Below are 23,175 nucleotides of genomic sequence, written 5' to 3' on the forward strand. Positions count from 1 at the left end.
CACAAGGTCACACAACTAGGAAGTGTCTGAGGCCAGATTTAAACCTCAGGCTCAGCACTCTGTCCACCATGCCATCTAGTAGATGTTGTGAAAAAGATCTGTAAGTTTTAGTGAACTGCATGTAATGGGGCGGCTAAAAAATTAATAAAATCTCAAGCTATTGATGATGAGTGAGATGAGCAGAACCAGAAGAACATTGTACACAGTATCATCAACATTGAGTGTTGGGGCAGCTAGATGGCGCAGTGGTAAAGCACTGGCCCTGGATTCGGGAGTACCTGAGTTCAAATCCGGCCTCAGACACTTGACACTTACTAGCTGTGTGACCCTGGGCAAGTCACTTGGCCCCCATTGCCTCACTAAAAAAAAAAAAAACATTGAGTGTTGACCTACTGTGATGGACTAGATTCTTCTCACCAATGCAATGGTACAGAAGAGTTCCAGGGAACTCATAATAGAAGAGGATCTCCAAATCCAAGAAAAAAAAAAGAACTGTGGAGTATAGATGCTGATTGAACCTGCTATTTCTTTTGTTTTGGGTGCTGTTGTTTTTTTTCTATTTTGAGGTTTTGCATCACTGCTCTGATTTTTTCTCTTATAACAGGATTAATGCAGAAATAGGATTAATGTTATTATGTGTATGTATATGTGTGTATAGATATATATGTATATAGATACATAGATATAACCTATATCAGATTACCTGCTGTCTAGGGGAGGGGGGAGGGAGGGAGAAAAATCTGAAATTGGAAAGCTTGTATAAACAAAAGTTGAGAACTAGCTTTACATGTAACGGAAAAAATAAAATACCTTATATGTAAAAAAAAAATCTCGAGCTATATTAAGAAATACATAGCTATCAAGACTAAGGAGACTCCACTCAGACAGACCACATCCAGGGTACTACTTTTTATAAAGGATTATGACAAGTGTTTGCTTCAGTTTCCTCATCTGTAAAATGAGATAGAGAAAAAAATGGCAAACTACTCGAGTATCTTTGTCAAGAAAGCCCTAAAATGGGTTCTCATTGAAAAACGAAAAAAAAAAAAACACGAAGAGAAAGTCCACCAAGATGATGATACCTGCTAGTTAGGCTTTCTTATGATCTCCATTTTACAGCTGAAAAAATCAAGGCAGACAAGAGGTGGAAGAAAGTACCACCTGATTGGCTAATATCACAAAAGGAAAATAATAAATGTTGGAGAATCTGTGGAAAACTGGGAACACTAATGCATTGTTGGTAGAGCTGTGAACTGATCCAACCATTCTGGAGAGCAGTTTGGAACTATGCCCAAAGGGTTATAAAGCTGTGCATACCCTTTGACCCAGCAATACCACTTTTAGGTCTTTTTCCCAAAGAGATCATAAAAAAGGGAAAAGAAACCACATGTACAGAAATATTTACAGCTGTTCTTTTTGTGGTGGCAAGGAATTGGAAATTGAGGGGCTACCCATCAATTGATGAATGGCTGAACAAGTTGTGGTATATGAATGTAATGGAATACTATTGTGGTGTAAGAAGCGAGGAGCAGGTGGATTTCAGAGAAACCTGGAAGGACTTGCATGAACTGATGATGAGTGAGATGAGCAGAATCAGGAGAACACTGTACACAGCATGAACAACATTGTGTGTTGATCAAATGTGATAGACTTGATTCTTCTCAGCAATACAATGGTCCAAGATAGTTCCAAAGGACTCATGATGGAAAATGCTCTCCAAATCCAGAAAAAAGAGAAACTGTTTAATCTGGATGCAGATCAAACCATACTGTTTCTATTCCGTTTGTTGTTGTTTTTGTTTGTTTTTCTTTTTGCTCTGATTCTTCTCGTATAACATGTCTAATGCAGAAATATGTTTATTGTGATTGTACACATATAACCTATATCACATTACTTGCTGTCTTGGGGAGGGGGGAGGGAGGGAGAAAAATTTGAAATGAGAAATATTATGAAAACAAATGTTGAAAACTATCTCTAAATGTAACTGGAAAATAATAAAATATTTATATGGAAAAAAAGAAAAGGTTCTCTATCCTGTGGATCTCATCAATTTGGTTATTTCCTCTAGTTGTTCAGATGGCAGTCCACTAATGCCTTTTCATCATCTGTGACTCACATCCACCCAAACAGATCACATGCCTTCCTCTAGTTATCCTGACATTGAATAGATACAACGTAATACCTACATGTTCCTTCTAACTTTGTTACCCGAAGTCCACTTTTACATATAGTCCATAGTTCTAAAGGTATGACCCACTTCAATGTTTTTAAGAAAACTGGACTCCATTTAGCAAGAGTATACTAATGTTGAAAAAATAAGTATGTGACCCTTGGAAAAGACTGTTGTCATTACACTGCATAATTTCCAAAAGGCAAATCTTGCCACTATTCTTTCTTACTCTTTAAATTTATGCCCAATTTATTGTCCATCCAGTATCTGTCCAATATATAAGTGCTGATGGATATACTCCATGGGATGCCTGTCCAGTCGTATAGTTTAAATCTGAATAACAGATATTGTTCATCTACTAGATTTTTCCTGTGAATAGTTAAGTCAAACTCTTGAGTAAACACGGATCTCATTTAGGTGGCTGTGAAATGTTTTAGGGCTTGATTTAATGAACTCAATGCTACTTCCAAAAAGGTGCATCTGAAGGCTCTTATAAGGAAATCCCTCTTCCATTTGGACTCTCTGTTGGCTATCTTCCAGGACAGTGGCAAACACTGGAGAAATAGTCATCTGTTTTCTATATTGATTTGATATGAAAGACTCACCACAGAAACTTATTTTTCTTGTCACATCTATCAATAAGTCTTGTATTATAGTAATATATACAAGAGAGATTCTTTGTTAGATCTGTCTTCAAAACTGCAAAATACTTGACTGAAGCAAAAGTTCTTTACCCCCAATAAACCATGACTATATCTTCTATTCTTCTTTTATTCATGTAACAAAAAATAAAAGATCTATATGAATATATTTGCAAAACTCTGCCTACTTCCTTCTCATGCCATTACCAAGTATAGCTTCAGTGTATGTAGATTACTCTCATAAAGGTTTTGTTGAGATGAGAAAAAAAGTAGGCCAGCAGCTGTTGATATATTCTTGGTGACCTTTTTCAGTAATAATAAAATCTATAATTATTTAGTCAAGCATGTGGTACTTTTCCGTCTTGAAGATAATGGGAAAATCAATCCCTTAGTGTCTTTAAAGTGTCAGTGTAGCATTGAATATATCAGAAATTCTTCCCATCATATGTTCTCTTTTGTACAATTTCCATTGTCTTTTCTAGCATATATGAATTGTGATGGAGGTCTGTTAAAGAAATCTCATAGACATTGTTATTTGTGTTCATTTGTTCTATGTTCTCCAATTTTATTGTTGTATGCCTTTGTGATGATCCACTTTTTTTCCTTTTTAAAAAATTTTTAATTTTCTCAATTACATGTAAAGATATGTTTTGAGTTCCAAATTTTTCTCCCACCCTCCCTTCCCTCCCTGTCCCGAGGCCAGTAAGCAATTTGATACGGGTAATACCTTACTATCATGTTAAACCTATTTCTATATTAATAAGAACAAAAGAAAACAAAACGCAAGAATGAATAAACAAGAACAAGAACAAAAAAGCAACAAAAAACTGAAAATAATATTCTTAAGTTTGTATTAAGACTCCATAGTTCTTTTTCTAAGTGTGGAGAGCATTTTCCACTCTAAGTCTTTTGGCATTGTCTTGGATCATTGCATTGCTGAGAAGAGTTAAGTCTATCACAGTTGATCATCACACAATGTTGCTGATACTGAGTACAATGTTCTCTTGCTTCTGCTCACTTCATTCAGCACCAATTCATGTAAGTCTTTCCAGATTTTTGTGAAATCCATGTGATAATCCACTTTAGTTTGTTCATTTGTTCTTTTCCACTTAACTTCCTATAAATATTCGTTTGTTTACCTAAGAGGTTTTTTGTTTTAGAAAATAAAATCGAGGAAAAACTACATTCTATACTAATGTACATTCTATGTAATACACAACAGAAATGCAGTTTTGTTACCTCAAAGAATGTGGAATAATTTAACAAGGTCTAAGCAGAAAGGTATTCTAATCTTTTCAAAATTAACAGGTTAAATAATTTCATTAATTTATATTGAGTAAATAAATACTACTAAGAGTATTAAAATATTGACATTTAAAAAATCTTTACTGAAATCTTTGACACAACTTACATAGAAAATAAGAATTCTTTTAAATTAAAGGTCAGTTTTTACCATACCCAAATCGAAATGATCTGAACTATGGATTTAGTATGTTCTGAAACAATGAGACCTTACTGTAAAACTGCAATGTGACTTTAAAATTTGTCAGCAATAAACCTACTTCTTCACATACCAAGAAACGGACCCAAGCCTAAATAAAGAGCTGACATCATACTATAAATACTTTTTGATCCCTAGGTAAATCTACATTAGACTCACTTTCTTCCTGTCTTAGGGTAACTGATGAATTGCTGGCCAGCTTATACTCATTTCCTTTACCACCCCTTCTGTATCTTGAGTGCCGTACTTCAATTACTTTGACATCATCACTTCCACTTGAACTAATATTTTTCTTCCCTTTGAACTTTTTCTTCCTAGAATAGATTATTGAGGTAAAAAAATGTTAAATCTGTAGTATAAGGGCTAATTGTAACTATTAAGTGACCCCAAATAATTTCTCAAGTAAAATAAAAATAATTTTTTAAAATTTCTCTATTTCCTTCCAGGTTTAAATGTTAGATTTTTCCAATGATCCTATCAGAAAAAAAAAGTTTGGTTATTTAAAGGTATATTATCACAAATAAGTAGTGCAGCACCTTTAAGAAAATAAGTTTAAAATAAACATCTAAATTTTAAAATTTAATTTACATTAATTTAAAATTTAAAAGATGTATTTTTTCTGATAAAATAATGGTATGCTTTTATTCAGAGAATATCTATTTCAGGAAAATGTGAAATTTTAACTTTATATACTGTAATAGTGCATTAAACTTTTAAATACTGTTAAATCATTATTATTATTTTTCTAGAAGTACTCTGATTTCCTTTAATTGTTAATTTCTAAAACTCCAAGAAAATGAGGAGCCTAGAAAACTAAAAAACCCCACATGCATGATCATGGGTATATGTACATATATGTATAAACTATACATAATACATGCTAATTTATAAACTATAATAGTGTGTGTATACATACACACGGCCAGACAGATAGATAGATGGACCCTCCCTCATTAATAATGTGAGAGTAAAATTTAACATGATGAGCTATCACATAAAAATGACAGCTATTTTCTTCTTTCATTTCATTACTATTTAAAAGGAATTTTGGAATTAAAAATAATACATAGCATTTTTACACAAAGAAAGATTCCACTTACTTAGGAAAATCATCTGAACTTAAACTCCCTGAGGTTTCATCAGAATCTGCTGGAATGAATTCTTCCATGCTGCAGTCATCAAAATATCCCTGTAAGGAAAAATAAAAAAAAACCCAAACCTTTAAATGTTTGCTAAACATTACTATTTATAGAAAATTTCTAAAAAGTGTTTTTGTTTATTTCTCTTACATAGTATAAGGGCTCTAAAGTGCTTAATGCCTTTTAAGTGTCAGTTACGTAACTCTCCACTCCCATCTACTTAAGGGATGGCAGAGCACTGGGTATGGAATTAGGAAATACTCAGTCTACACCATACCTTCAACACTTAGGATCTTGGAATAAGAGCTAAAAAGATCCTTAGACATCATGTAGTCCAACCTCATTTAACAGATGAGCACAAAGAGGGTCAGGCAGATAAAATGACTTTTGAAAAAATGACACAAGTGTTATGGGGCAATACCAAGATCTGAACAGACCACGATACCATAATACCATGCTTCTTCTGATGTGTGATTCTGTGCAATTAACTTAATGTCCACAAACTTTAGTTTTCTCATCTGTAAGATGGCACCAATGTCATAGAGCTAGTGTAAGTTTAAAATGGTGTTTATATATATATATATATATATATATATGTACGTGTGTGTGTGTGTATGTGGTAATGCAAACTATAAGTGGTCATATAAACAGTCCTATTAAATACTAAACACAAAATTACATTGCGTTAATTATACTTCTTTATGCTTCCTGAAAATTAGAAGATATTATTTGCTGTTTTTATAATCTCTATAAAGAGGGGCAGCTAGGTGGCACAGTGGATAAAGCACCGGCCCTGGATTCAGGAGAACCTGAGTTCAAATCCAGGCTCAGACACTTTACTAGGTGTGTGACCTTGGGCAAGTTTCTTAACCCCAGTTGCTTCACCAAAAAAACCCAAAACAACCACATAATCTCTATAAAGAGGGAATTCATATATTTGATTTTTTTTACCCCATCCCTGGAAATAATCACAAAACTAGTACCATAAAATGCAATCACAAGATAATGAAATTTTAATGTGTCACCAAGTAAACTAGTTGAGCCACCTGCTCTGGTTCCAATGTGGGGCATTTAGAGAATTCCAGAGTTTTAAAGTCACTTGGGCAACATGTGTTCTTCCCTACATGTGCCTCATGACCAGTATAACCTAGATTTGAGCATACTCTTTAACCATCAGGGTGTGTAAATGTGGCCCCAGAGTTACAGAGGATATTTGTTTTAGCTACTATTATACACCATCTTAGGAAATGCCTTTGCTATATAACTAACTAGGTTTTTGGTGAACTGTTAATTAATGAGAAGCACTATCTGGAAACCCAACTCTAAAATATAAGTGCAAGCTGAGGAAGTAGAAAGTAGAAGGAAGTAGAAATCATGAGATAAAAAGAAAAACAACAATATTCCAAAATATTTAGAGAAACTTGGGAGCACTAAATGAATTATGAGTGAGACAAGAACAATTTATAGAAAGCTAAGAACATGGAAAGATAAACAACTTTGGAAGATCAATGTAATGGCCAACTCTAACTCCACAACACTTAGGATGAACTATGCTGGCCCCCTCTTCAAATAATGATGAATTACAGTGAAGAAATAGCATTTGTGAATGTGGATTTGTTTTGTTTATGCTTATTAGTTTTGTTTGTTTTTTTAATCAGAGAGTAAGGGGTTTGGGGAAAATCACTGAAAGCAATGCAAAATAAAAGGGAATAAGGAGCCTCAGAAAACAAAAGATTTAGTGGCAAGCTGCACATAATAGTGTTTTCTAGAAGTACCCTTTATAAATGGCCTACTTCTTCAGCTTGCACTTACATTCCAGAGCCGGGTCTCCAAATAGTGCTTCTTATTAACATCTAGCCATAGTGGAATTTGGAGACTGGCAGTATTAAAAACCCCAGGAACCCTTGCAAAGTGATCTTGAAACCCTGGAGTAACAACAGAGCAGCAACAAAAATCATAATAGTTGTGGTCATAAGTAAAGTCAGTGGCCCTCTGGGATTTAGTGATTGGGACAACAGAAAATTGGCCCCCACAAAATCAGAAATAATGACATATAGATGTCTACATAAGAACTTATTTTATTTCTCCTCAGCAAGGTGGATATGCATGCATGAGGGAATCTGGAGAGACCCAGAATTAACTCCGAGAAGGGAATATTTAAATGGCAGAGTCACAGTTTTAGGGCTACAGTTAAGATTTATGGCCTTGGTTTTTTCTGGTAAAAGAGATGTCTGCACAATCAGGAATCTGACACTGGTGCTGAGAATGACAAACACTTGGGTTTCTCAATCTGACAGTTCAAGCCTAGAGCATAAACAGTAAGACAAAGACAGGTAGAGTGTCTGTAGATAAGCTGATAGGAGCCTGAACTGGTCACCACAATAGATCGTTGGTATGTCCTCATACAGTCCTCTGGTTACCTGGATAACTGGGGGGCTCAGGTAATTTAGGGTACCCTTATTTTTCTACAGTGCTTTAACGAATGTTTGTTGATTAGTTGAATCATATTCTCACCATAAATAAAATGAGAACACAAAAGGAGAAAAAAATCAAAGAGGTGGAGTAGTTGCTTTTAGCATGAATTCAGTCATCTAAAACATTTTTCCCCTTAGGAAAGTGATCATTTTAGAGTGTCCATGATACAATTTGACAGAGAGATGATATTAATTTTCATTTTGGGGAGAGAGAGAGAGAAACAACCATTTATGGAATGTCTTAGTGCATTTTCTTTTAAAAAGTTTGTAATTCTGAACCTAACAAATGGTAACATATACCTCTTTAGCACCTTTTTTGGGATAAGAAGACTGCTTGGAGACATGATGGATTTGAGACATTTCGAGGTTATCTAGTATGGAATGTCCAACAGGCAACTGGTGATACTGAAGAGACTAAAGTGGGACATAGGTAACTGAGAATCATGGGCCAGAATGGATGAGGTTTAAGAAAAGACCATTACATTTGGCAATTAAGAGACTGTTAGTAACTTTAGAAAAATAAGTTTTGGCTGAATGATGAGGAGTTTAGAAAAGAGAGTGAGAAGAGATGTTGGAAACACAGCTTTCTCAAGGAAGTCTGCTACAAAAGGGAAGGGAGATGTGACAATAACTAGCAGAAATGGATGGACCAGGTGAGGGTCCTTTGAGAATGGAGAAACATAGGCTAGACATGTATATAGGGAATAGGAAGTAAGCCAGAAGGCAGGGCAAGAATGAAGAGCATTAAGATAGATGGTGAAATATGCTGGAGAAAATGAGATGAAATGAGATCAGAGTCTACAAAATGGATACTTACATATCAATATCTAGTTTACCTTTTTTTCTTTGCCAATATAGTCCAGCTTTAAGCACCATGGATGAGTCCAAATTCTGCTTAACATTTCAAGGTCCTGGAAGAGTTTTCTTCTTTCCCCTTCGCTAGTACTTCCTGTGCCTGATAATAAAAGGCATTTACATTAAATCAAAAGTTCATTTTCAAATGTTTTTCCTAGAGAAAGTCATCAATAGCACTGTCTAGAGTTGCCTCTATAAACTGTTGACAAAAAAATCTTGTTACCTGTGTGCAAAATTTATTAGAATTCCCTTCTTTTCCAGAGGAAACTGTATGAAACCCTGGCCTAACACAACAAAGGTCCTTTGTGGTCACAGTTATCTACCTGGCTGGATATGCAAATAGTGAGAAATTCCTGAGGATGATAAAAGCACAAACCAAAAAGGGTTCTACTGAGACATTTAAGGAGTTATGGCCTTCCTAGAGACATCCTTATCTCCCTGTGTCACTTCCCCAACACCCAGGGTTAGGATTTGAACTGTCAGGCTGATTTGCATTGTGCAAATGGAATTAAGAGCATCTTCTTGCAAACCAAGAAGGAGGGAGTTCATCAATCCTGACCTTAATAACATATCAATAAATCTTAACTATCCAGGGACATCCCTCCCTGCTTTTCAACTGTTTAAATATTTGCCTCCCCAGATTTAGACTGGACAATTCTCTCTCTTAGAATAGCTCCCATGCATGTATGTACAGATTGTGCTAAGAAGAATGAATAATAAAATGGGTGCTTGCATTACTGAGCTGTCCTTCACTCTGTTTCTGACATTCTGCATTCTGGTTCATGAAGGACATAGTCTTTTGACTTCTCCTTGCTCTGGTTCATGGGGAACTTGGGGTTCCTCACTCTGGTTCATAAGCCGTGGGGGACACCTCACTCTGGTACCATGAGATACAGTGGGTTACAGTGGGAATAGTTCTCTTTTTAACACTTGTTACTCTATACTCATTAGAAAAATATATTAAGAATCCCAGTTGCCCATGGAGGAAAAGACAATAAAAGGATACAAAAGCAGGACTATGTCTAGATCAAGCTGAGTACCTGGGAAGTCTAATTGTGGGATGACAGCAAACTACTAAAATGTTTTGATTTGGGATCTATCTATCTATCTATTTATTTTGCAGGGCAATGAGGGTTAGGTGACTTGCCTAGGGTCACACAGCTACTAAGTGTCAAGTGTCTAAGGCCAGATTTGAACTCAGGTCTTCCTGAATCCAGGGCCGGTGCTTTATCCACTGCGCCACCTAGCTGCCCCCTACAATTCTTTTCTTTATGATTACATAACTTATTTAGTATCACCCTTTCTAACATTTTCTACCCTTTTTGCTACTTTTCACAATTACTGATTTAGGTACAACTTCCTCTCCAATATTACTTTCTCTCATACTTTGATCCTTTTTGAATAAAACTTAAAACCCACAGTACTATAGCTTTGCCATCTATCATCACTAACATCATCACGACTGGTATTTAGCTAATGTCTGCTATGTTCCACACACTGTTGCTGAGCGCTTTACAAATATCTCATTTGATCCTCCCAACACCTCCTAACAACTTCCGGTTATTACCCACGTTTTTAACTGGGTCAGGCTAAGTGACTTGTCCAGGGTCACATAGGCAGTAACTATCTGATACTGGATTTGAAGTTAGGTCTTCCTGCCTTTAGGCTCAGTGTTCTACCCACTGTGCCAAACAGTAGGTGGTTCATAAAACAACAATCAAATCTAATTGGTTGGGGCAGCTAGGTGGCACAGTGGATGAAGCACTAGCCCTGGATTCAGGAGGACCTGAGTTCAAATCTAGCCTCAGACACTTGACACTTACTAGCTGTGTGACCCTGGGCAAGTCACTTAACCCTCATTGCCCTGCAAAAAAAAATCTAATTGGTTAACATGATTAGAAGTGGGCTATATTATATTAAAATGAAGGTTTGAATATCTCTTAGAAAGGGTATATACCACATCACCCATAGCTTTAGGCTATCAGTTCAAAGGATGTATATACCCCTTTCAATAGGGAGGGATACCAAAAGTGACCCCTGGACAGAGAATTTATCTCTACTCAGTCCACCCCGGCTTTCGATTATCTAGAACACAATGGGCTTTCACAGTTTGTAATGGGGATAAGCCAGAAGCTTTCCCAGTAAGATCAAATGTGAAACAAAGATGCCTACTGTTATCAATATTATTTAATATTGTACTGGAAATCCTAGCAAGATCAATAAGAGAAGAGCAAGATATAGAAGGAATAAGAATAAAGAATGATGATATGATGATATAATTGGGAAATCCTAAAGACTCAAATAAAAAGTTAATTGAAATAATTAATAATTTCAGTCAAGGAGCAGGATATAAAATAAATCCACACAAATCATCAGCATTCCTATATGTCACCAACAGGATCCTGCAGGAAGAGATAGCTACTAAACATCCCATTTAAAATAACTCTAGACAGCATAAAATACCTAGGAATCCACTACTAAAAAAACCCAGGATCTATATGAACAAAAGCATAAATATTTGTATACAAATAAAATCAGATTTAACTAAAAGGAGAAATAGAAATTGTTCATGGGCAGATAGGGCCAATATAATAAAAACGACAATTTTATAAAAATTAATATCCAATGTCATCCCAACTAAATTACCAAAAATTTATTTTACTGACCTAGAAAAAGATGATAAAATTTGTTTGGAAGAACAAAAGGTCAAGAATATCAAAGGAACTAATGAGAAAAATGTAAAGGTAGGAGGTTTAGCAGTACCAGATCTAAAACTATATTATAAGGCAATAATTATGAAAACTATCTGGTATTGGCTAAGAAATAGAAAGGTAGATCAATGGAACAGAGCAGATATACAATCTAGAACAGCAAACGAATATGGACGAATATAGTAACCTAGGGTTTGACAAGTGTAAAGACTTAAGTTTTGGGGATAAGAATTCATTATTGGGAGATATTACAAGAAAATTTGAAGAACATGGGACATATAAACTATTAGACATATGTATAGGTGAATGATTTATGAACAAATGAGATAAAGAACATTGTGAGATGGGAAATGGATAATTTTGCTTACATTAAATTTTAAAAGTTTTTGTACAAATAAAACAACTATAGCCAAGAGCAGAAGGACAGTGGAAAATTGGGGTAAATTTTATATAGAGTTCTTTGGATAAAAGTCTCATAGCAAATATATAAAGAACTTTGTCAAATCTATTAGAACGTTAAGTCATTCACCAATTGATAAGTGGTCAAAGGATATGAACAGGTAGTTTTCCAATTAAGAAATCAAAACAATTTATAGTTATAGAAAAAATGATCTAAACCACAATTGATTAGAAAAAATGCAAATTAAAACCACTTTGAGATATTATTTTACATTTATCAGATTGGCTAAATTGAAAGAAGGGGAAAGTGACAAATGTTGGAGGGGATGTAGAAAAATTTGGACCTTGGTAATTCATTGTTGGTGGACCTGTGAGCTGATCCAACCATTTTTGTTTTGTTTGTATTTTATTTTTTTTTCCAATTACATGTAAAGATAGTTTTCAACATTCATTTTTGCAAGATTTTGAGTTCCAACTTTTTCTCCCTCCCTCCCTTCCCTCCCCCCTCCCGAAGCCAGCAAGCAATATGACAGAAGTTATATATTACAATCATGTTAAATATATTTCCACATTAGTTATGTTGTGAGAAAATAATAAAAAAAACAAGAAAGAAGAAACAACGATAACAAAAAAACAACAAAAGTGAAAATAGTATGCTTCAATATGCATTCAGAGTCCACGGTTCTTTTTCTGGATGTGAAATGAACCAACTATTTTGAAGAGCGATTGGGAATTATATCCAAAGAGTTATTAAACTGCCTATACCCTTTGACCCAGCAATACCACTCAGTCTATTTCCCATTATGCTTAGGGAAAAGAGGAAAAGAACATATATGTCCTAAAATACTTATAGTAGTTCTCTTTGTGATAACAAAGAACTGGAAATCACAGGTATGCCCATCAGTTGACAAATGGCTGAACAAATTCTGGTGTATGTTCATGAAAGAATATTATAGTGCTATAAGAAATGATGAGCTCAATGATTTTAGAAAAGCATGGAGAGACCACCATGAAATAATGAAGAGTGAAATGAGGAGAACCAAGAAAACATTGTATAAAGTAATGGCAGCAATGTTTTAAGAACAACTTTGAGCAACCAAGTCATTTTGACTATTATAAATATCCACATTAACCGCAAAGATCCTATGAAGTAAGATGTCATTCACATCCAGAAAAAAGAATTGATTTGTGTCTAATGGTAGCCATCTTGAAGTTTGGGGGCAGGGAGAAGGGGGGGGGGAGGAAATTGCATGATAACATTTGAAAGGAATAGCAAGTTGTCCATGATGGATCTGCAATTCCATGTGCAATCCTCTGTTTTTCTTTCCCACTTTTGTTATGGAAATGCTTGTTTTATTTCTTAAGTAAGGAGTAAAATAAATATTTTTTTTTAAAAAAGGAAACACTCAAAGGCTTAAGTGAACTGATGATGAGTGAAGTAAACAGAACCAAGAAAACACTGTACACAGTAACGCCAACACTGTGTGATAATCAGCTGTGAAAGACTTTGTTTTGGGGCAGCTAGATGGAGCAGTGGATAGAGCACCGGCCCTGGAGTCAGGAGTACCTGAGTTCAAATCCGGCCTCAGACACTTAACACTTACTAGCTGTGTGACCCTGGGCAAGTCACTTAACCCCAATTGCCTCACTATAAAAAAAAGAAAGATTTTGTTTTTCTCAGCAATACAATGATCCAAGACACTTCTAAAGGATTCATGATGGGAAATGCTGTCTGTATCCAGAAAAAAGAACTGTGGAATCTGAATGCTGATTGAACCATACTGTTTTTATTTATTCTTGTTTTTTTTCTTTCTTGAGGGTTTTCCCTTTTATTCTGATTCTTCTTTCACAACATGACTAATGTGGAAACAAGTTTAATGTGATTGTACATATATAATCTATATCAGATTGCCTGCTGTCTTGGGGAGGGGGTAGGGAAGGAAGAGAGGGAGAAAAATTTGAAACTCAAAATCTTACAAAAATGAATGTTGAAAACTATCTCTATATGTAACTAGAAGAAATAAAATAAAATACTATTAAGGGTGTGGGGGGGAGGAAATACTCTGCCTAACAAGTGTTTCCTAGTTTATCTTTCTTTCCAAAAGTTTCATACAAAACTCTTATCAAATCCCTTATAATACATTTCTTAAAAGTTGTACTTATATTTTGCAGCTTATTATTGCTAGAAGATACAGTCATTTCAGAATGGTTTGTGACTATAAAAAAAGGTCACATTTTTGTTGCTGGGAGAGTGCTTCATTCTGAACTGGCAGTAGTCTTAAAACAACTTATGATGAAGGTGTGAGATAAGACCAAATTTTCAGAATAACAATTTTATATGAGGAACAAATAAACCCTTAAAAATTAACATGAAAGAATAATCATTCAAAATAATCAAAATTGGTTTTCTATACCTGTTATGTGATCCAAATAGCACTGGTAAAGCTTGCACTGAAGAGAAGTCATTCGAACTGCTAATACATACTCATATTTTGGTGGTAAAACCTTTGTTAATGCTGTGCAATCTTTCTTCTGTAAAATAATCAAATGAAAATAAGTTATTTCCTTATAATAGTCATTCTGCTATATTCCAAACTGTCAAATAGCCTAACTCTCAAACTTAAAATCTCTTAAATATAATCAGTCATTGGTTTTCCCATATTCCTTTTTAAGAAATATGCTCGGGGCAGCTAGGTAGCACAGTGGATAGAGCACCGGCCCTGGAGTCAGGAGTACCTGAGTTCAAATCCGGCCTCAGACACTTATACTTACTAGCTGTGTAACCCTGGGCAAGTCACTTAACCCCAATTGCCTCACTAAAAAAAAAAAAAAGAAAAAAAAAGAAATATGCTCATACTTTCTACGCTACTGAAAAAAAAAAACCTGACATTTCAATGGAAAATCATTCTCTTTTCACTATTCAACAAATGGTCCCTTCTGACCTCATTTTCACCATACATATTTTAAAATTTTCTATTACCTTGTTTTTTACATACTATACTATCTGTACTCAAAATTTCTCACGAAGCCATACCAAATTCTGGTTCCCCGAACGGTTCTCTGTCTTCAATTTTCTTATCTATAAAATTGAGAGATTTTGGACTGGGTGGCCTTTAGTAACCATCACTGTGGTACCTACAACATTGCTAGGCTCCTTTTCCACAGGGGTTGTTTTCCACAGGGAGTCTACATGGCTTTGTCTTTTTAGAAAACTGTAAGATGGTCAGTTTGTCAGATGGTCCACAAACATTTATTATGAGTCCACTATGTGGAGGGCACTGTGCTAGGTCTACAAAGAGGCAAAAAACAGTTCCTGCCCTTAAGGAGTTCTCAATCTAATGGAGAAGATAATAAGTAAACAAAATTATACAAACCGAAAATGTACAAGATAAACAGGAAGTTATTCAAAGGGGAAAAGCCCTAGAATTAAGAAGGGTCAGGAAAGGTTTTCTGTAGCAGCACCAGGCATAGAACAAACCGCTAACATTTATATAGTGCTTACTACGTGATAGACCTAAAGCACTCTATATTATCTCATTTGATCCTCACAACCCTGTGAGCAGACTTTACTATTGAAGAAACCAGGGCAAAAAGAGATTAAGTAACTTTCTAAGGGTCACTCACCTAGTAAGAGTCTAATTCTCTATTTGAATTCAGGTTCAAGGGGTGCTAAGTTCCTTAATGATCTATACTGAGATGCTAGAAAAACTTAAAAATCTATTACTCTGACCCTCAAAAGATTCAGAGAGTGAAATAACCAAGAAAACCCCAAGGACTCAGGGACAAAAGGTGAGACTAAGTAGGGTCAACCACCCCAATCAAAAGTACAGAAGGCATAAGCTGCCAATGGTACAAAGCTAATATAGGAACCAAGAGATATGGGGAAATCAAAGAAAGCTTTTATCAGCTGAAATGCTTAGGTATATGTAAGTGCAAATGTATTTGCATAAAAACCATAGATGCCCCCCAAACAAATAAGCAAATTTTTCATAATGACTGCAAAAAATATTCAATGGAAAATACGGATTTCCAATAGGGACTACCTAGAATGAATACCTAGAGGAAATGGTTGGTCGGTTGTCCTTCCTTCTCAGAGAACCAAAATGACACTATGTTAGAGTGAAGGTAACTGTGTCCAACTACGGCTGATCAGGCCAATATGAGGTCAAAATGCTCTACCACAGGCCAGGCACAAATAGTCCATGTGAACATTTGGTGTGGATTCTCTAAATTTGCTTGTATCCCATTTCTTTTGAGCTACTTCAATCGTGCTTTCCTGATGAGGGCATGCCAGGCTAGGCAGTCCTGTGTCAGTGTCTCCCATGTTATGCAATCAATTCCAAAGTTCTTCAGAGAGACCTTGAGAGTGTCCTTCTGTCACTTTTTTTTTTTAGTGAGGCAATTGGGGTTAAGTGACTTGCCCAGGGCCACACAGCTAGTAAGTGTTAAGTGTCTAAAGCCAGATTTGAACTCAGGTACTCCTGACTCCAGGGCCGGTGCTCTATCCACTGCGCCATCTAGTTGCCCCCTCTATCACTTCTTATGACCATCACGTGAGCACCTTCTTTGCACGAATTCTCTGTAAAGTAGTCTTTTAGGCAAGCATAAGTTTGGCATTCAAACAACTTGGCCAGCCCATTGGAGTTGCATTCTCTGCAGGAGAGTTTGATAAAGGGCTTCAGTGTCTGGTACCTTATCCTGCCAGGTGACCTTCTGAATCTTCCTAAGACAATTCAAATGGAAGCGATTCAGTTTCCTGGCATAGCACTGGTAGACTGTCCAGGTTTCACAAGCATACAACAATGAGGTCATCACAGTGGCTCTGGAGACGTTCCATTTGGTAGGCAGCCTTCCAAACACTAAGCTAGCTCTAGCAATGTGTACATCAACATTATCATCTATGTGGACATCCCTGGAAAGTATACTGCCAAAGGAAGTGAACATATCCACAGTATTCCAAACCTCTATTTGCTGTAACTGATGGTTCCAAGTATGGATAGTATGTTGCTGGATAGTGGAGAACCCGTGTTTTCTTGGTGTTATTAGGCCAAAATTATCATAAGCAGCAGAGAATTGATCCATACTTTGTTCCATCTCTGCTTCAGGGACTATACAGAGAACACAATCACCTGTAAGCAAAAAATCACGCACCAACTCTCCCTCCACTTTAGTCTTAACTTGTAACCTTTTCAAGTTAAATAATTTATCATCAGTGAAATAGCTGACCTTCATGCTGTGTTCAGCCTCAGTGAAGGCATTTGACGACACCGCTGAAAACATCATGCGAAAAAGCATGGGAGCAAGCATACAGCCCTGCTTCACTCCACTAGTGACTGGGAAAGTGAAAGAACATCATCCATCATCTAGAATCCAGGCAAGCTTGCCATACGGTACCATTGAACTTCTCCAGGCAACCAAGCTGTGACATAATTTTCCACAAGTCCTATGCTTAATAGTATCAAAGGCCAATGTTGTGTACAGACTTCTGTTCTGTTCCTGGCATTTCTCCTGGAGTTGTGGGACAGCAAATATCATACCGACAATTCCACAGCCTTTTCTGAAGCCACATTGGCTCTCAGGTAGATGACCATCTTCCAGGTGAAGAATCAGCCTATTAAGGAGGAATCTTACCAGCAATGACTAAGAGGGAGATCACCCCTCCACCATGATTGTCACAAGAGAATCTATTTCCTTTACCTTTATTGAGGTGGACAATGGATGCATCCTTGACTTCTTAGGGAGAACCTCCTTTTGCTATATAACCCAGAAAATTTCAGTCAGCTTTTGTATGAGCAATAGACCTCTCACCTTATAAATCTCAGCTGGAATAGCATCAGCACCAGGTGGTTTGCCACAGGAGAGGAGTCTAATGGCATTCAAAACCTCTTCTTCAGTTGGAAATATGGCTAGAGAGGGATTGACTTCAACCTGAGAAAAATGGTCAATGACTTCAGCACTGACTGATGACAATCTGTTGAAAACACTATGAAAGTGTTCAGCCCCTCTCTCCAGGATCATGTCCTTATCATTAATCAACGTGGCTCCATCAGCACTGAGTACTTGAGATGCATCATAGATCTTTGGCCCAAAAATAGCCTTCAGTAAATCATAGCCCTTTGGATTGTTACTATCAGCATAAAAGTGAACCTCATATGTCTTCCTCCCTAGCAAAAATTTTGCATATCTCTAAGCTTTGCTTATACTTTAATTTTTATTTTTTTTAGTGTTTTTTTTAAGCAACAAACATCTATTTTATTTTTTGCAGTTACATGTAAGGGTAGTTTTCAATATTCATTTTCATAAGATTTAGAGTTCCAAATTTTTCTCCCTCCCTCCATCCCTTTTCTTCCCCCCTTTCCTCCCCCCCTCCACAAGATTGCAACTAGGTTATATACGTACAATCCACAAATGTTCTTTTTATCAGTTCTTTCTATGGGGGTGCATAGTAAGCTTCCTCATTAGTTCCTTGAGATCATCTTGAATCATTGCATTGCTGAGAGTAGTTAAGTCATTCACAATTGCTCACTGAACAATACTGCTGTCACTATGCACAATGTCCTCCCAGCTCTGCTCACTTCCCTATACATTGATGTTCATTAGTCTTTCCAGGTTTGTCATTTCCTGTAGCACAAGACCATTCCACTACAATGATATAGCACAGCTTTTTCCATCATTCCTCAATTGATGGACATTCCCTTGATTCTCAATTCTTAGCCTCCATCAAGAGTTGCTATAAATATTTTTGTACAATTTTCCCCCTTTTCTTTTTCATAATTACTATTGTTAACCGATTCCCTTCCATCCTATTCCCTTCTTCATGATATTTATTCTATTATCCATCTTCTTTCATCCTATCACTCTTCAAAGGGGATAAAGGGATTTGCTTCTGTCTGTCCCCTCCCCCACTCTGCCCTTCCTTCTTTTGCCCCTCTCTCTTTATCCCCTTCCCCTCCTATTTTCCTGCAGGGTTAGAGAGATTACTCCACCCAATTCAGTGTGTACATTATTCCCTCCTTGAGCCAATTCTTTTTTTTTAATTAATAAAGTATTTTATTTTTTTTCCATTACATGTAAAGATAGTTCTCAACTTTTGTTTATACAAGCTTTACAATTTCAGATTTTTCTCCCTCCCTCCCCTCAACAGCAGGTAATCTGATATAGGTTATATATATATATATATACACATAATAACGTTAAACATACTTCTGCGTTAGTTATGCTATAAGAGAAAAAATCAGAGCAATGATGAAAAACCTCAAAATAGAAAAAAATAACAGCATCAAATACAAAAGAAATAGTATGGTTCAATCAGCATCTATACTCCACAGTTCTTTTTTTTTCTTGGATTTGAAGATCCTCTTCCATCACAAGTTCCCTGGAACTCTTCTGTGCCATTGCATTGGTGAGAAGAATCTAGTCCATCACAGTAGATCAACACTCAATGTTGATGATACTATGTACAATGTTCTTCTAGTTCTGCTCATCTCACTCATCATCAGCTCACGTAAGACCCTCCAGGTTTCTCTGAACTCCTCCTGCTCATCGTTTCTTACAGCACAATAGTATTCCATTGTATTCCTATACCACAACTTGTCCAGCCATTCCCCAATTGATGGGTACCCCCTCAACTTCCAATTCCTTGCCACCATGTAAAGAGCAGCTATAAATATTTTTGTACATGTGGGTCCCTTTCCCCTTTCCATGAACCTTGAGCCAATTCTAATGAGATTGAGGTCTTTGAGCCAATTCTGATGAGTGTCAGGCTCATTTACTGCCCAGATTAAATACATTATTCCACCCAGTTGGGTGTGTGTGTGTTAGTGCCTCCTTGAGACAGCTCTGATGAGTTTAAGGCCTTTGAGCTTTTTCTGATGAGTGTAAAATTCATTTACTGCCCTGCTCCTCTCCCATCTCTTCCCCCACTCCATAAGCCTTTTCCTGTTTCTTTCATGTAGGATTTCACCTCTGCCCTTCCCCCTACCCCAGTGAATTCCCTTCACCCCTCAATTTAACCCTAAAGATGTCATCACCTAGGTAGGTGACACAGTGGTCAAAGCATCACCCCTAGACCCAGGGGGATCCCAGCCAAAACCCATCCTCAGACACAAGACAGTCGCCCACTGTACGACCCCAGGTATGTCCCCCAGCTCCGATTTTTTATGGTTCTCTAGGGTCTTATATTTGAAAGTCCAATTTGCCATTCAGTTCAGGTCTTTTCACCACAAATATCTGAAAGTCTTCTTTTTCATTAAAGTTCCATTTTTTCTGCTGAAAGATTATACTGAGTTTTGCTGGGTAGGTGATTCTTGGTTATAATCCCATTTTCTTTGCCCCCTGGAATATCATATTCCATGCCCTTCGGTTCTTTAATGTAGAAGCTGCTAGATCTTGTGCTATCCTGACTGGGGCTCCACAGTACTTGAAATCTTTCTTTTTGGCAGCTTGCAATATTTTCTCCTTGACCTGAGAGCTCTGGAATTTGGCTATAATATTCCTAGGAGTTTTACTTTTGGGATCTCTTTCTGGAGGTGATCGGTGGATTCTTTCAATTTCTATTTTAGCTTCTTCTTCTAGCATTTCAGGGCAATTTTCCCTGAGAATATCTCAGAAGATGGTGTCTAAGCTCTTTCCTTGATCATGGTTTTCAGGCAGACCAATAATTTTCAAATTATCTCTCCTGGACCTATTTTCCAGGTCAGCAGTTTTTCCCAGAAGGTATTTCACATTGCCCTCTATTTTTTTTATTCATTTGGATTTGCTTTATTGTGTCTTGGTTTCTCATAAAGTCACTGGCTTCCATTTGTTCAATCCTAATTCTTAGGCAATTATTTTCATCAGAGAGCTTTTGTACCTTCTTTTCCATTTGACTTTTCAAGCTGCTGACTTTCTTCTCATGTCTTTCCTGCATCACCCTCATTTCTCTTTCAAGTTTTTCCTCTACCTCTCTAACTTTATCTTCAAAGTCCTTTTTGAGCACCTCCATGGCCTGAGACCAATTCCTATTTTTCTTGGAAGCTTTAGATATAGGGGCCCTGATGTTGACATCTTCCTCTGAGGGTGCCCCTTGGTCTTCCCTGTCACTGAAGAAACTTTCTATGGTCCTCTCCTTTCTCTGTCTTCTCATCTTGCCTTTCTTTTACTTGACTTCTAGCTCCTTAAAGTGGGGCACTGTTTCCAGGCCGCAGTATCCCAAGCTTAAGAAGTCCCAGGTGGTATGATTTAAGAAGGATCAGGTTATTCACTTGCCTGGCCTGTTCCCTGGTCTGTAGATGACCCCAAACCAACTTGCTAATCTTCCAGTTTTGTGTGTTGTGGTTGTTAGCTCCGACGAGCCTGTGCCCCTCCCCAACCTGGGCCCCTGCTACTCGAGCCTACCTCCTGGTTCTCAGCCGGGGTGAAAAACCCAAGTTCTGCCTCAGCATCAGCATAGACCCCTGTAGTCTCTCCCCTGCCCGGGGCTCAGCCCTCTCACCAGAATGTGAGCTTAGTTCCAGATGACCCTGGTGTTTCAGCTGATTCAGAGGCTCTGAGGGTCTGCTTCTCTGGTGAGGCCTTCCTGGGACTGGATCTGTGTCAGGGCGACTGTGGGGTTGGGCCTGACTCCTGTATCAGCACAGCAGCTCCCTCCTTCTGACCTTCCAAGCCGTTCTTGGTTAGAAGATGATTTCAGCACATTCTTCTGTGAGTTTTGCTATATACTTTATTTTTGATGGACTTAAATGCTGCCTTCTTTCTTAGAAGCAGATGAACTATCCTGCTGGTAATCCCTGTGAAGTTTTCATTTTTCATTTAGCAGCTTCTAAATTTACCATCATTTTTGTCAAAGCAGTCTTGAGTTTTGTGAGTGTTCTGACCTAGATGAGTACACCGAATCTCTGAAAGCTACCTGCTCCTTTTCTGTTCCACTGCTGCCAACTGTGTGTGTGTTGGCTCAACTTTCCCTCCAAGTTTGCAAGGAACTGTTCCCACTCAGAGAAGTATTCTAATCTGTGCCATTAAGTCCTCTGGTAGTAATCTTGCTTTGGGGCCACTGCTTTTGTTGAAGGGAATATTTAGCTTGGAAAGGGTAAGTCTATGATAAGTTCAACACTCTATGGCACACTTTACCTTCCTCATTCTCACATACTGTCTTTTCTTGCAATGACAGTCTATTAAATGTCAATGTTTGCTGCAAAGGTGCAACCACAAAGTTTTATTGCATTCAGGTAAATGGAATACAGGGTTGGTGATGAGGTCATGAGATGCACGAATCTTCAGTAGTAAGTGACTACTGCTTTTCCTATTTCAAACACCATTTCTCTCAAGGATTCTCTGCCAATGTCTGGTAGTCTGTGGCTACTTTTGTATTAAATTCACCCAGAATTATAAGCTTGTCCTCTTTGGGGACATTGATGATGAGGGTCTCCAGGATTTCATAACATTTCTCTTTGACCTTATCAGGGCCCATCGTGGTGAGAGCATGGGCGCTTCCCTGCAAGTGGCAACCACATTGTCATGAGCCTATCATTCATGCCTTTTGGGAGGCATCCAAGCTTGCCAACTAGATCAGTTTTTATTTCAAAACCTACACCAGGCTCTCTTTTAGTAAGGCTTTTTCTCCTCCTCTCTTTTTCTTTAAGTGCTTTTTGTGGTTCTCTTCGAAACTTATAATCTTTAAGGATATTTTCTTTCTACCTTTTCCTGGTGACTTTGATTCACCATTTTCAGAATCACTCTATAATAATTTGAAGTAATCTCTAAATACAGAAAAAAACCTACAATCCAATACAAACAAAAATGAAACACTAATTCATATTAAGTGGGGATACTTCTGTGGTCCACTGGCAATATATTATAAATAAGATGCTTTCTCTTCAGCTAATCAAAACCAAAATAAGGAAATCATATACAAATACTACAGAAATATAAAAGGGCTAAGAAGAAATTACTATTAAATGCATATAGATTAAAAGCAAGATTTTAAGACTACAGAAGTTCCTTTTAATTCTTTCCCTCTAATACACAATTAATTTAAGAATAGTTGCACAAAAGTACATGGTAGTGAACAACTATATGTTATTCTGAGTGCTATGTTTTAGAAAATATTAAAAGACAAATTCGTAGCAAATTCAAACATTAATGGGCATCTAATAAACATTTACGGGCAGCTGGTTGGTGCAGTAGATAAGAGTGCTGGGCCCAGAGTCAAGAAGACTCATCTTCTTGAGTTCAAATCTAGCTTCAGACACTTACTATTACTATCTGTGTGACACTGGGAAAGTTGCCTAACCCTGTTTGCCTGAGTT

At 37.0% G+C, this 23,175-nt stretch overlaps 1 protein-coding gene across 1 annotated transcript in view; it reads right to left on the reverse strand.

The window, feature by feature from the left end:
• The window catches only part of LOC122734101 (transcriptional regulator ATRX-like), a 97,744-nt gene that overhangs the window by 37,958 nt on the left and 36,611 nt on the right, over positions 1–23,175 (reverse strand). Inside the window, exons 10-13 of the mRNA XM_043974792.1 lie at positions 14,305–14,422; positions 8,762–8,880; positions 5,413–5,501; positions 4,472–4,626 (exon numbers count right to left, since the gene is read on the reverse strand). Coding sequence (XP_043830727.1) covers positions 4,472–4,626; positions 5,413–5,501; positions 8,762–8,880; positions 14,305–14,422 — 481 coding nt within the window. The remainder of the gene's footprint in view (positions 1–4,471; positions 4,627–5,412; positions 5,502–8,761; positions 8,881–14,304; positions 14,423–23,175) is intronic.

The sequence above is a fragment of the Dromiciops gliroides genome, chromosome X (genome assembly GCF_019393635.1).
Source record: "Dromiciops gliroides isolate mDroGli1 chromosome X, mDroGli1.pri, whole genome shotgun sequence".
Classification (NCBI taxonomy): domain Eukaryota; kingdom Metazoa; phylum Chordata; class Mammalia; order Microbiotheria; family Microbiotheriidae; genus Dromiciops; species Dromiciops gliroides.